This window comes from Nerophis lumbriciformis, linkage group LG24 (assembly GCF_033978685.3).
Source record: "Nerophis lumbriciformis linkage group LG24, RoL_Nlum_v2.1, whole genome shotgun sequence".
NCBI classification, from domain to species: Eukaryota; Metazoa; Chordata; class Actinopteri; order Syngnathiformes; family Syngnathidae; genus Nerophis; species Nerophis lumbriciformis.
In genome coordinates this window covers 42,205,900-42,220,628 of record NC_084571.2, presented here as the reverse complement: position 1 = coordinate 42,220,628, position 14,729 = coordinate 42,205,900, and the positions used below count along the sequence as shown (strand labels likewise).

The 14,729-nt window shown below is 39.2% G+C and overlaps 1 protein-coding gene across 3 annotated transcripts in view; it reads right to left on the bottom strand.

Moving 5' to 3' along the window:
• Window positions 1-14,261, bottom strand: part of raver1 (ribonucleoprotein, PTB-binding 1) — a 31,560-nt gene extending 17,299 nt beyond the window's left edge. For 2 of the 3 annotated variants that reach the window (XM_061982122.1, XM_061982123.1), the window contains exons 1-3: window positions 13,857-14,260; window positions 9,294-9,360; window positions 4,655-5,124 (exon numbers count right to left, since the gene is read on the bottom strand). In XM_061982122.1, the coding sequence (XP_061838106.1) occupies window positions 4,655-5,124; window positions 9,294-9,360; window positions 13,857-14,177 (858 nt within the window). In that variant the 5' untranslated portion in view covers window positions 14,178-14,260. Of the gene's footprint in view, window positions 1-4,654; window positions 5,125-9,293; window positions 9,361-13,856 lie in introns of all 3 variants that reach the window. The other variant, XM_061982121.1, reaches the window with a different exon arrangement.
• Window positions 14,262-14,729: the final 468 nt, after the last annotated feature.

Genomic DNA, 14,729 nt, shown 5'->3' with positions numbered 1-14,729 from the left:
TCAAAGGCTCTTTTCAGGATTCACCTAAAATGACCTATAACGTGTACAGGTGAACTCAGACAGTATTTCAGTACTTGTAGCAGGAAGAAGAGAAATGTACAACGTGTGTGTGATTGATGAATGACCAATTTCAAATAGAGCGTGACGGTCAGTCCCTCTGATGACCCCCAGCTCACTCGCCACTTCTCCACTGACAACATCCTGTTTGAAGCCTTGCTCTGTCCATGTCAACAGCAGCATGTTCACATATCAATTCCGATGGAACCAGATTAATAGATCTCACACACACGTGAATTTGGCCATTTATCTCCTTGTTAGAAAACAGCAAGTTTTGCAAAAAAGAGACATAAAAATGTAAGTTCTGTCAGAAATTCCACCCCAAAGCTGAGTCTTGTACATAGAAAAAAACAGGCCAGATAAAAAGAAGGTCAGCTTATAGCAAAAGTATGTTTCTAAGGCCGTGGTTCTTAACCTGGGTTGGATGGAACCCTAGGGGTTCGGTGAGTCGGGCTCAGGGGTTCGGCGGAGGTCAAAACACACCCGACTCATCGTGTAAATAAAAACTTCTCCCTATTGGTGTATTACGGATACGACAACAGTAGAAGTCAGACTGATTTGCAGGTGTGTCATTTGTTGTGAGTTTATGTTGCTTTTGTTGTTTGAACAAGGTGATGTTCATGCACGCTTCATTTTGTGCACCAGTAATAAAACATGGTAACACTTTAGTATGGGGAACATATTCACCATTAATTAGTTGCTTATTAACATGCAAATTAGTAACATATTGGCTCTTAACTAGTCATTATTAAGTACTTATTAATGCCTTATTCAGCATGGCCTTATTATAACCCTAATCCTCTAACCAAAACACTCTAAATTAAGTCTTTGTTACTTAGAATATGTTTCCCATACTAAAGTGTTACCAAAAACATATAACTTTGTCTTGAATTTGAAAAAAAGAGTTGGGTGAATGCACATATGAAACTGCTGGGATTCAGTACCTCCAACAAGGTTAAGAACCAGTGTTCTTCTAATTGAACTCATTAGAAAGGAGATTAAAGACAACGCATCCCAGCTACAACTGGGTTCTATGAACACAGATACAACTGTATCTACGACGGATACTGCAATACAAAATAGTCTCTCTCTTTTTGATGAAATAACATTAGAGGAACTATTACGGCGTGTAAGTGGGATAAAACAAACAACATGTTTACTTGACCCACTTCCTGGGAAACTTATCAAGGAGCTTTTTGTATTATTAGGTCCATCAGTGCTAAATATTATAAACTTATCACTTTCCTCTGGCACTGTTCCCCTAGCATTCAAGAAAGCGGTTATTCATCCTCTGCTCAAAAGACCTAACCTTGATCCTGACCTCATGGTAAACTACCGACCGGTGTCCCACCTTCCCTTTATTTCGAAAATCCTCGAAAAAATTGTCGCACAGCAGCTAAATGAACACTTAGTGTCTAACAATCTCTGTGAACCTTTTCAATCCGGTTTCAGGGCAAATCACTCTACGGAGACAGCCCTCGCAAAAATGACTAATGATCTACTGCTAACCATGGATTCTGATGCGTCATCTATGTTGCTGCTTCTTGATCTTAGCGCTGCTTTCCATACCGTCGATCATAATATTTTATTAGAGCGTATCAAAACACGTATTGGTATGTCAGACTTAGCTTTGTCGTGGTTTAACTCTTATCTTACTGACTGTTTTAATTGGTTTTACCCTTTGAAATTGTTTTTAATCATATTTATTTTATATTGTTTTTAATTGTGTTTAATATTGTTGTGCAGCACTTTGGAAACATTTTGTTGTTTAAATGTGCTATATAAATAAAGTGGATTGGATTGGATTGGACAGGATGCAGTGAGTCTCCCATAATAATGTGACCTCGGACTATGTTAAGGTAACGTGCGGAGTTCCTCAGGGTTCGGTTCTTGGCCCTGCACTCTTTAGTATTTACATGCTGCCGCTAGGCGACATCATACGCAAATACGGTGTTAGCTTTCATTGTTATGCTGATGACAGCCAACTCTACATGCCCCTAAAGCTGACCAACACGCCGGATTGTAGTCAGCTGGAGGCGTGTCTTAATGAAATTAAACAATGGATGTCCGCTAACTTCTTGCAACTCAACGCCAAGAAAACGGAAATGCTGATTATCGGTCCTGCTAAACACCGACATTTATTTAATAATACCACCTTAACATTTGACAACCAAACAATTACACAAGGCGAATCAGTAAAGAATCTGGGTATTATTTTCGACCCAACTCTCTCCTTTGAGTCACACATTAAGAGTGTTACTAAAACAACTCTCTCCTTTGAGTCACACATTAAGAGTGTTACTAAAACAACTCTCTCCTTTGAGTCACACATTAAGAGTGTTACTAAAACGGCCTTCTTTCATCTCCGTAATATCGCTAAAATTCGTTCTATTTTATCCACTAGCGACGCTGAGATCATTATTCATGCGTTCGTTACGTCTCGTCTCGACTACTGTAACGTATTATTTTGGGGTCTCCCTATGTCTAGCATTAAAAGATTACAATTGGTACAAAATGCGGCTGTTAGACTTTTGACAAGAACAAGAAAGTTTGATCATATTACGCCTATACTGGCTCACCTGCACTGGCTTCCTGTGCACTTAAGATGCGACTTTAAGGTTTTACTACTTACGTATAAAATACTACACGGTCTAGCTACGCCCTATCTTGTCGATTGCATTGTACCATATGTCCCGGCAAGAAATCTGCGTTCAAAGAAGGGGCTATATAAATCAACATTGATTGATTGATTGATTGATTGTTCTAAGGACATGCCAAAGCAACAGATGTCATTTTAAACTCTAACTAAGGCAATTTTCAGGCACTTTATAATCCCGACTACCGTATTTTTCGGACTATAAGTGGCAGTTTTTTTCATAGTTTGGCCGGGGGTGCGACTTATACTCAGGAGCGACTTATGTGTGAAATGATGAACACATTAGCGTAAGATATCAAATAATATTATTGATGTCATTCACGTAAGAGACTAGACGTATAAGATTTCATGGGATTTAGTGATTAGGAGTGACAGATTGTATAGCATGTTCTATATGTTATAGTTATTTGAATGACTCTTACCATAATATGTTACGTTAACATACCAGTTGGTTATTTATGCCTCATATAACGTACACTTATTCAGCCTGTTTATTTATTTTAAATTGCCTTTCAAATGTCTATTCTTGCTGTTAACTTTTATCAAATACATTTCCCCCCAAAAATGCGACTTATACTCCAGTGCGACTTATAAATGTTTTTTTCCTTCTTTATTATGCATTTTCGGCTGGAGCGACTTATACTCCGGAGCGACTTATACTCCGAAAAATACGGTATTTAAGTTAATTCAAAATATATAAGCCAATAATAAACCAGTAACAAACCATGATTACATCAAATCTAAAAAGTGTGATTAACTTTGAGAGCAGAAAAATAAGCACTTTTTAAAAAGGTATGTTCATGGCACTACAACAGTTCCAGAGAATTGTGTTAGAATATTTATATACCGGTACAAGTTATCACAACTCTTATGCTTAAAGGCCGTTGCTCTAGTTATTAGAGATGTCCGATAATATCGGACCGCTGATATTATCGGCCGATAAATGCTTTGTAATATTGGAAATTATCGGTATCGGTTTCAAAAAGTAAAATGTATGACTTTTTAAAAGGCCGCTGTGTACACGGACATAGGGAGAAGTTCAGAGCGCCAATAAACCTTAAAGGCACTGCCTTTGCGTGCCCCACACACACAAGTGAATGCAAGCATACTTGGTCAACAGCCATACAGGTCACACTGAGGGTGGCCATATAAACAACTTTAACACTGTTACAAATATGCGCCACACTGTGAACCCACACCAAACGAGAATGTCATGTCCGAAATTCCAAGCTGCTGTTTTGAGGCATGTCAAAAAAAAAAATGCACTTTGTGACTTCAATAATAAATATGGCAGTGCCATGTTGGCATTTTTTTCCCATAACTTGAATTGATTTATTTTGGAAGACATTGTTACATTGTTTAATGTATCCAGCAGGGCATCACAACAAAATTAGGCATAATAGTGTGTTAATTCCACGACTGTATACATCGGTTGATATCGGTATCTGTAATTAATTCCATGAAATGGAAGAAGTGGCCTCGCCGCATAGGTTTTCTGTCTTTCAGCCTTGCTAACAGCCAAGGACGAACCAGCACCTCAACGAAGATAGGGCAAAGCAGAGACAGGGCGCAATCACAACTCCCCCAGCACATTCCGTCACATATTGTGCGTACTAGAGCTTCTTGCATAATGTGTGACCCCTCCCTTTTGAAGCAGCCTCAGCCATGTAATTAGGGAACTCCCAAACTGATTAAATAGAGGAACACGTGGACTGTTCCTCAAAGCGTAGGGTGAGACTGTAACTGAGTGTGCAGCGCCATGCGTTCTCCTCATGAGCTAAATTGAACTCTGTCTCTGCCCGATTCCTTGCTTCTTGTTCTGTTTAATAGATAGTTTGGTGCTTAAATTTGACAAATTGTTCCTTTGAAGCCACCCTAAATGATCTAAAGACATATGGGTTGAATCTAATATTGACGTAGTGTGTGTGTGGTGATGCTGACCTGGCAGAAGACGGGAGGGTGGGTGTCAGCCAGTGCGTTGCGGAGGTCCTGTGCGCTCACCAGACTGTGAGGCAGGCGGTCCACGCAGAGACACTTGGAGTGCAGCAGGGGGTACGTGAGCGAGCCCACCTCCGTCCAGTGCACGTAGAGCATGCGTGAGCCCAGCTGCTTGCCCAGGAGTTCCGACTTGGCCCGGGCGGCCGAGTCCTTCTTCATGTACTCCACGAAGCCGTAGCTCTTGGAGTGGCCGCTGGACGCCCTGTACACCAGGAAGCAGCGCTCCAGGTTGCCAAACGGCCGCACCAGCTCTTCGAACTGCTGCTGGGTGAAGGAGCGCGGCAGGTTGGCGATGCACAGCAGGGCGTCGGTGGGCTGCAGCTGCACGGAGATCTCCCGCTCGCGCAGCACGCGCTGGTGGAACTCCCTGATGGCGCTCTGAGCCTGCTCTCCGTTTAGCAGGGTGACGAAGGCTGCAAGGTGAGCACCACAAATTGTCACGTAATGGAGATGCACTTCTACTTTTCTTTCAAGCATTGCATGAAGAGCAACGATAACACACACACACACATTTCCCCCCAGGGATTCATAAGTATTTCTGATAACTATTAGTTATATTATCTGTTATATTAGGGTGGGGACAATAAACACATTTCCCCCTGGGGGTTAATAAGTATTTCTGATAAGTATTAGTTATATTATCTGCTGTATTAGGGCGGGGCCAATAAACACATTTTGCCGAAGGATAGATTGTGCACAAATTTATAATAAACAACATTTTTGTCTGCATTATTTTGTGAGCAAATGTAATCATAAGTATTTTGTTGCCATCACGACATACTCCCTTGTTGTTCGCCCGTGTTGATGGGCTCATATTGCCCATCCGGTCTGAAGCTGAAATATTCCCACAACAGGATATGGACTTTGTTATGGTGTTATATTGGCATACCTGCCAACTTTTGAAATCAGAAAAACCTAGTACCCAGGGTCCAGGGGTTGCAGGCCCCGGTAGGTCCAGGACAAAGTCCTGGTGGGGGGTTCAGGGCTTCGCCCCCCGACGCAAAATGATTATTAGCATTCAGACAGGTTAAAATGTTGCTAAAACCATCACTTTTCTATCAGTCACAGTGACTTTTCAAAACAAAAATATTACAGCAAAAATCATATGGGTTGATTGACATGTTTATTCTGGAAGCTAACTTCAATAGTTTGAAATTATTTTGACAGTTAATGCCAGTTATCCTGTCAACCTTTCACAAGACTTCAATTTGTTCATTGAAAGTATAAACAGTATAAACACTTTTTACAGTAAACAAATGGTAAAACAGTACTAAACAATTCCATAAAAAAAAAAAATTGGTGTCATTATTAACTTTCTGTCCAAGATTGTATAATCTACTGCCTTGTTCAATTGTAAAAAATATTCTAAAATTCACATTTCTATCACAATTATCATACTGTAAACATGGTAAGCTAACTTCATTAAAATGAATAGTCCTGTCAATAGCATGGAATTACAATTCAAATGTAGTTTTTTTGTAAGCCTTTCAAAAGAATTCAAAATATGAAAACACTTGAAAAGTGGCACATCACATCTCTAATGTAATCATTTGAACTTTTCAACAGAAATAGCACTGCAAAAATATTAAGGACATACTTCTGTATTTTGGTAGTTATGCTGTCAACATTTAACAAGATTTCTTCAACTTGGACTTGAAAGCATAAATAGTATAAACACTTTTAACAGTATAACAGTACTAAACAATTCCAATAGATAACATTGGTGTCATTACCTTTTTGTGGCTAAAATCCAAATTTAGCAACGGCATTAGACTTGTGTTTTTTTGTCCCAACGTGGTCTTTTACATCGCTAATTCCTCCGTGTCCGATCGAAAAATCTTGTCTGCACAAGGTGCAATTCGCGTAGTTTTCACCCTTTTTGGAACGGATAATTATTCCCGGATAGGCTTTTGAATATTCTTCACGGAATGACTGCAGTTTTCTTTTCGGTTTAAGACTCGTTTGCGATTTTTCTCCGGCTGATTCCATGATCGTTCGCTCGTTTGGAAACAATGGCAACTGGTGCCTCGTGCTTGGCAGCGGTGCTATAAATAGCCTCGCGCATGGCATTCGGAATGGCTCGATAGGAAGTTACGGGAAGCAGTGTCAATTGTCATTGTTGTTACGCGATTTCGTGAATAAAACTTTTTTTTAAATATTTTTTTTTAATTAATGAAAAACCGTATTTTTTATCACTGCAACCGTAACCCGGAATAGGTTGATGAAAACCGTACTAATTACGGGAAAACCGGAGTAGTTGGCAGGTATGTATTGGTACCGGTACCAAAATGTATTTCGCTACTTTTCTAAATAAAGGGGACCACAAAAAATTGCATTATTTTCTTTATTTTGGCAAAAAATGTTAGGTACATAAAACATATGTTAATTGTTGTAATTTAGTCCTTAAACAAAATAGTGAACATACTAGAATATTGTATTACAGTAGTATGGTGGATTTGGTGAAGATCCACCAGTTATCAGCGCTGATTTATGGCATTTTGACGTGTAACTGTAACTACAACTTAACTACATCAGTAGATACAATGTATACACATATGGTACCATTTAATATACAGTATATATATGCACCGTATTTTTCGGAGTATAAGTCGCACCGGCCAAAAATGCATAATAAAGAAGGAAAAAAAACATAAGTCGCACTGGAGCATAAGTCGGATTTTTGGGGAAATGTATTTGATAAAAGCCAACAGCAAGAATAGACATTTGAAAGGCAATTTAAAATAAATAAAGAATAGTGAACAACAGGCTGAATAAGTGTACGTTATATGAGGCATAAATAACCAACTGGTATGTTAACGTAACATATTATGGTAAGAGTCATTCAAATAACTATAACATATAGAACATGCTATACAATCTGTCACTCCTAATAACTAAATCCCATGAAATCTTATACGTCTAGTCTCTTACGTGAATGAGATAAATAAAATTATTTGATATTTTACGCTAATGTGTTAATCATTTCACACATAAGTGCACCCCCGAATGAAAAAACTGCGACTTATAGTCCGAAAAATACGCTAGTATATATTTAATATATACAAATCAGGGTTGTCTCCATACCAATATTTTGGTACCAGCACCAAAATGTATTTCTATATTACTTTGATACTTTTCTAAATAAAGGGGACCACAAAAATGTCATTATTGGCTCTATTTGAATAAAAAATGTTAGTGTACATGAAATATATTTTTATTATTGTAATTTAGTCCTTAAATAAATGTTGCACATACCGGTACTAGACAACTTGTCTTTTAGTAGTAAGTAAACAAACAAAGACTCCTAATTAGTCGTATGCAGTAACATATTGTGTCATTTATACACCTATTATTTTGTACACATTATGAGGGACAAACTGTAAACATTTATTATTAATCTACTTGTTCATTTACTGTTAATATCTGCTTATTTTCTCTTTTAACATGTTCTATCTACACTTCTGTTCAAATGTAATAATCACTTATTCTTCTCTTCTTTGATACTTGACATTAGTTTTGGATGATACCACACATTTAGGTATGGATGTGATACCAAGTAGTTACAGGATCATACATTGGTCATATTCAAAGTCCTCATGTGTCCAGGGACATATTTACTGACTTTATAAATCTAACATACATTTAAAAAAAGATTTTGTGATGCTAAAAAATATCGATGTAATTATAGTATCAACTAGATAAGCTATTGTACTTGGTATCGTTACAGTGGATGTCAGGTGTAGATCCACCCATGGCATTTGTTTACATTGTGATGCCCATGAGCTACGGTGTGTAGTGAAGCATGTTTAGCTATTCCTCCAGACAGATTAGTTTTTTGTATTTTTGGTCCAGTATGGCTCTTTCAACATTTTGAGTTGTGGACCTCTGGCCCAGGCCTGCGTTATATTCATATATTTGTGTCAGAAATATTACCATTAAGACATTTTGCCATCAAATTCCACAAAGACTATTGTGTCATCATAAAAGAAAACATGTTTTATAAAAACGTTACTCTTGGGATGGTTATTGTGAATAGTTTGTAATAGTTAACATCTTGTTTTATTGGATGCAAAGCCACAAAAAAAATGCATAAAAATGTCAAAAAAACAACAATAAAATTAAAAGAATTGCATTGATTTTTATATTATTTTTTGTTGACGAACTTAATCCAGCCAAACAAAGTCCTCTTAAGTTTAAATCTACCATATGCAATTCACTCTTTCAAGCTTGTCTGCAAGAGCCAAGTGGACAGTTAAGTTAAAGTAGCAATGATTGTCACACACACACACTAGGTGTGGCAAAATTATTCTCTGCATTTGACCCATCACCCTTGTTCACCCCCTGGGAGGTGAGGGGGGCAGTGAGCAGCAGCGGTGGCCACGCCCGGGAATAATTTTTGGTGATTTAACCCCCAATTCCAAGCCTTGATGCTGAGTGCCAAGCAGGGAGGTAATGGCTCCCATTTTTATAGTCTTTGGTATGACTCGGCCGGGGTTTGAACTCACAACCTACCGCCCTCTAATTGTGTTTGTAATAAAATGTTTCTGTGCTTAAAAAGACAACACCATTCTAAAAAACCAACCTGTGCCTTTGTATTTGTCTACAAAGCAGTACTTCAGGTCATAGTTGGCCAACAGCTCATGGACCTCCTGAAATTTAGAACGCAAAAAACATGATTGAAACAAAAACACCAAAATAATACAATTATAAATGGCTGAAAAATAATTATTGTAAAAAAAAAAAAAAAATTCAATGAGATTCTGTCAAATATATTTTAGAAAATTCAAGTTTACAATAGACAGCTTATGATAGAATACAACAATTATATACTGCATAATATGTAAATATTACATATGTTATATTTTATATTGCTACTATGGTACATTTTTAGTCCACCGTATTTTCCGCACCATAAGGCGCCCTGGGTTATGAGCCGCGCCTTCAATGAACGGCATATTTCAAAACTTTGTCCACCTATAAGCCGCCCCGTGTTGTAAGCCGCATCTAACTGCGCTAAAGGAATGTCAAAAAAACAGTCAGATAGGTCAGTCAAACTTTAATAATATATTAAAAACCAGCGTGATGTGGGCGCGCATGGAGTCGTATATCAACATGGACGGAGCTGCGTGAAAAAAGCCACCCGGCCTCTTCGCGTAAACTTACCTTAACCACTCGCTCATCTTTTCTTCATCCATCCCTTCGAGTTAGCTTTTATGATGACGCCGGCTGGAAAGGTCTCTTTTGGCAAGGTCTTCCTTTTGAATATCACCATGGGTGGAAGTTTCTGGCCATTAGCATGGCAAGCTAGAACCACAGTGAAGGATGACTTCTCATTCCCTGTGGTGCGAATATTCACCGTACGTGCTCCCGTTGTATCCACAGTGCGGTTCACAGGAATATCAGTTGCTGTGAAATAGTAATCCGTGTGCGGATGGAGAGATTGCGTCTTTTCGTGAACCGGATCCCTGTCGTTTAGTAGGAGCCATTTTGTGGTCTTTACAGATGTAAACACACAAAGGAAATGAAACGTACGGTGATATCCGCGCGCTTTTTCTTCTTCTACGTGGGCGGGTGGTTGCTTACAGTAGAAGAAGAAGCGCTTCCTGTTCTATGGGGGCGGGTGCTTACCTTGGCTGTTGCTTGCGTAGAAGAAGAAGCGCTTCCTGTTCTACCGGGAAAAAAGATGGCGGCTGTTTACCGTAGTTACGAGACCGAAACTTTATGAAAATGAATCTTAATATTTATCCATATATAAAGCGCACCGGGTTATAAGGCGCACTGTCAGCTTTTGAGAACATTTGTGGTTTTTAGGTGCGCCTTATAGTGCGGAAAATACGGTACTTTATACCTGCATTATCCTTTCCATCCTTACCCTTTCCAACCTTTGTAACTGAGCTACTGTGTGGAACAATTTCCCCTGTGGATCAATACAGTTTGTCTAAGTTCCAGCTTGTATTCTTAGGTTATTTCATTTAAGAGGAGAAATCTATAATTTACGGGGGATATTGATTTTTGAAATAGGTAAAGTAAGAAGGAATATAAAATACAAATGTATTTAAGTTTTAGGAGTTTAATGGTGGAACAAGCTCAGTGATGAGTTGAAGACATGTACTTCTTTGTTAAGGTTTAAGAAAACCTTGAAAGGTGAAATAATTGAAAATTATAAAATATAATAATAATTACTTTCATCCCATTGATTGTTTTAACGACGTTCCAGGTAATTTTATTTTCAGTGAATGTATAGGATAGGCAAATATAAGATTTGGCTTCAGTCTATTCCTTTTCAGTCATTCTTTTTCTTTTCTTTTTGTGTGTAAATGTGTATGATTGTTAAATATGTATAATCTGTGCTGTTAAACTGATCACACAAAATGGTTGATGATTGATTATATGACCGAAATAAACTTACCGTATTTTCCGCACTACTAGCCGCACCTAAAAACCACAAATTTACTCAAAAGCTGACAGTGCGGCTTTTAACCCGGTGCGCTTTATATATGGATTAATATTACGATTCATTTTCATAAAGTTTCGATCTCGCAACTTCGGTAAACAGCCGCCATCTTTTTCCCGGTAGAACAGGAAGCGCTTCTTCTTCTACGCAAGCAACCGCCAAGGTAAGCACCCGCCCCCATAGAACAGGAAGCGCTTCTTCTTCTACTGTAAGCAACCACCCGCCCGCGTAGAAGAAGAAAAAGCGCGCGGATATACCGTACGTTTCATTTCCTTTGTGTGTTTACATCTGTAAAGACCACAAAATGGCTCCTACTAAGCGTCAGGGATCCGGTTCATGAAAAGACGCAATCTCTCCATCCGCACACGGATTACTATTTCACAGCAACTGATATTCCTGTGAACCGCACTGTGGATACAACGGGAGCACGTACGGTGAATATTCGCACCACAGGGAATGAGAAGTCATCCTTCACTGTGGTTCTAGCTTGCCATGCTAATGGCCAGAAACTTCCACCCATGGTGATATTCAAAAGGAAGACCTTGCCAAAAGAGACCTTTCCAGCCGGCGTCATCATAAAAGCTAACTCGAAGGGATGGATGAAGAAAAGATGAGCGAGTGGTTAAGGTAAGTTTAAGTTTACGCGAAGAGGCCGGGTGGCTTTTTTCACGCAGCTCTGTCCATGTTGATATACGTATGTTTGTGATTGCACATTTGTGTACATTTTGGGAGTGAACAGAGTTGTTAGAACGCTGGTTTTTAATATATTATTAAAGTTTGACTGACCTATCTGACTGTTTTCTTGACATTCCTTAAGCGCAGTTAGATGCGGCTTACAACACCGGGCGGCTTATAGGTGGACAAAGTTTTGAAATATGCCGTTCATTGAAGGCGCGGCTTTTAACCCAGGGCGCCTTATGGTGTGGAAAATACGGTATTTCATTCATTCAAGTTGTCTAAGTCTGGTGTTGATGGCCATTGCAGCTCAATTTGAGAAAACAAAAAAATTAGTAAACTTTGTAGAAAAATAAAACAAACATTCCAGTCCTAAAGTTGCAAAACAATTATCAACACAAGAAATCTGAAAATATATTTATCACATACATAGCCAGCCATAAAGCATTTTGCACTTTCAAGTATAGTTTGAATTGATAATTCAACCCTGAATAACTAATTTCTGTTTCTCTTGTTATCAATCATGCACAATAGAAGTGTCTAACCAGCAGGGCAAGTGCACTTGTGGGGGGCTGGGGGGGTGATGGCTGACCCTTTGTGCGAGGAGAAATTGTTCTGTGTTGCGTTTGTCCATTCACACACCAATGGCGATGCTGCCTAGCACTTTCTGAAGCGTTTTGTCCGCACGCCTTCCACCTTTTGTTACAAACACACTCGCATCTCGAACTGCCACCGACAGCCCACCCCCGCTATTGGGGAACAATGGTATGGCCCGCCGCTCCACATTAGTTACACACCGACAGCCCACCCCCACTATTGGGAACAATGGTATGGCCCGCTGCTCCACACCAGTTAGACACCTTCCACAAAAAGGGGGGTTTAACTAAATTCTCATGACTTTTCGGGGGAATAAAATTGCAGAAAAAATGTAAACAAACATGTAGGCTCTGACTAATTATAGGAAAGTGTGATTGACTTGAAATTGAAAGCGTTTAATGAGTCAAACAGGGACAAGCGGTAGGAAATGGATGGACGGGTCAAACAGGCCACATTAGTGACAGTTAACGACACAGACATCTGTTGCTTCATCCTGGACAATATTCATGACAAATTTGTGCTTTGTTTTCTCCTTTGCAACCTCATTATGTTATTGGCTAAGTTTTATATTCATAAATGTAAGTTTCTCAATACCCGACCTGCTTTTTGTGTTTTTTAAAAAAGAATTAGAACTGTACGTTAAAACACTCTCTTCCTCTAACAAGCAAAAAACTGAAAATGATGATGCTGTGTTCCAAATTTAAATTATTTAATGAAATTGTGTGAGCCTATGGCTTTACACTTTGTTATATATATTATTTTTTTCTTTCTTTCTATTGTAGTTACTTTATTGAGTTTACAACCCCCTGGCGCTGTTTTGTACTGTTTTTGTACTTATTTTGATTATTATTTCTCAACAGTTTGTAAATGTTGCAGTTTATAAATAAAGGTTTATAAAATGTATTTAAAAAAAAACCCCGCTGTTTTGTACTGTTTTTGTACTTATTTTGATTATTATTTCTCAACAGTTTGTAAATGTTGCAGTTTATAAATAAAGGTTTATAAAATGTATTTAAAAAAAAACCCCGCTGTTTTGTACTGTTTTTGTACTTATTTTGATTATTATTTCTCAACAGTTTGTAAATGTTGCAGTTTATAAATAAAGGTTTATAAAAAAAAAATTTTTTTAAACCGCTGTTTTGTACTGTTTTTGTACTTATTTTGATTATTATTTCTCAACAGTTTGTAAATGTTGCAGTTTATAAATAAAGGTTTATAAAATGTATTTAAAAAAAAAAAAAAACGACAGTTGGGATTTAAGTCGAGTCAAAAGCTTCTTTAGAGTTTTTAAAGCATTAATTAGGAAAAATGTTGGCTAAAAGCGTCATTTGGGGATAATGTGTAGCGATAAATGGAACTTTTGAATGGCTAGCACAGCTAAGCTAATGCTAGCTAATACGTCACTTGAAGAAGTCCTACCTGGTTGGTGACGTCACACGGTAGATGTTTAATGATAATCTTCCTCCGGTTATAAAACTCCCGGCGAGTTCTCTCCAAGCGGCCGCTGACCTCCTCGGGTGTCAAGTCCTCCTCGGCCCCCTGCGGCCCCTCGCGGCCCGGAGAAGAGGCCTCCTCGCCGGCTTCCAGCAGCTCGGGGTGACGCCGGCCTTCTCCGGGCCGACACTTCCCGCAGTCGGCGGCGAGGTGGTGGTGGTCGTGAGGCGGGCGAGAGGCGAAGCTGAGCGCGCTGTCTGCGGTGTCTTGTTCGGCGTCGACGCTCGCACACACGACGGCCGCCATCACACGACTCGGGCAAGTTCAACTGTCTTCTCCTCGCTGGAATCACACAGTTTAAACAATACACGCCTGGCCCCGACCTCGCCGCTGATTGGCGGGAGGCCTGTGACGCTCCTGGGCGGAGCTACGGGAGGCCTGTGACGCTGGTGGGCGGAGCTACGGGAGGCCTGTGACGCTGGTGGGCGGAGCTCGCTGTGAGACCCAACCCCAAACCGGAAGTAGACAAGCCGGGAAGCGATTCAAATGTAAACGTTCCACATCACAAATAAGGACGATAAATGATAAATGATAAATGATAAATGATAAATGTAATACAACCTGCACATTAAACATTCTGTTTGACAACTGATGTATCCAACTCCTTTTCATTGAGGGCGACATCGTATTTATGTTTGACAGCTTCTACTTTGCACAAAAACAAACAAACTTCTACTTTGCACAAAAGCAAACTTTTATTTTGTACAAAAACAAACAAACTTCTACTTTGTACAAAACCGAACTTTTACTTTGCACAAAAACAAACTTCTACTTTGCACAAAAAAACACACTTCTACT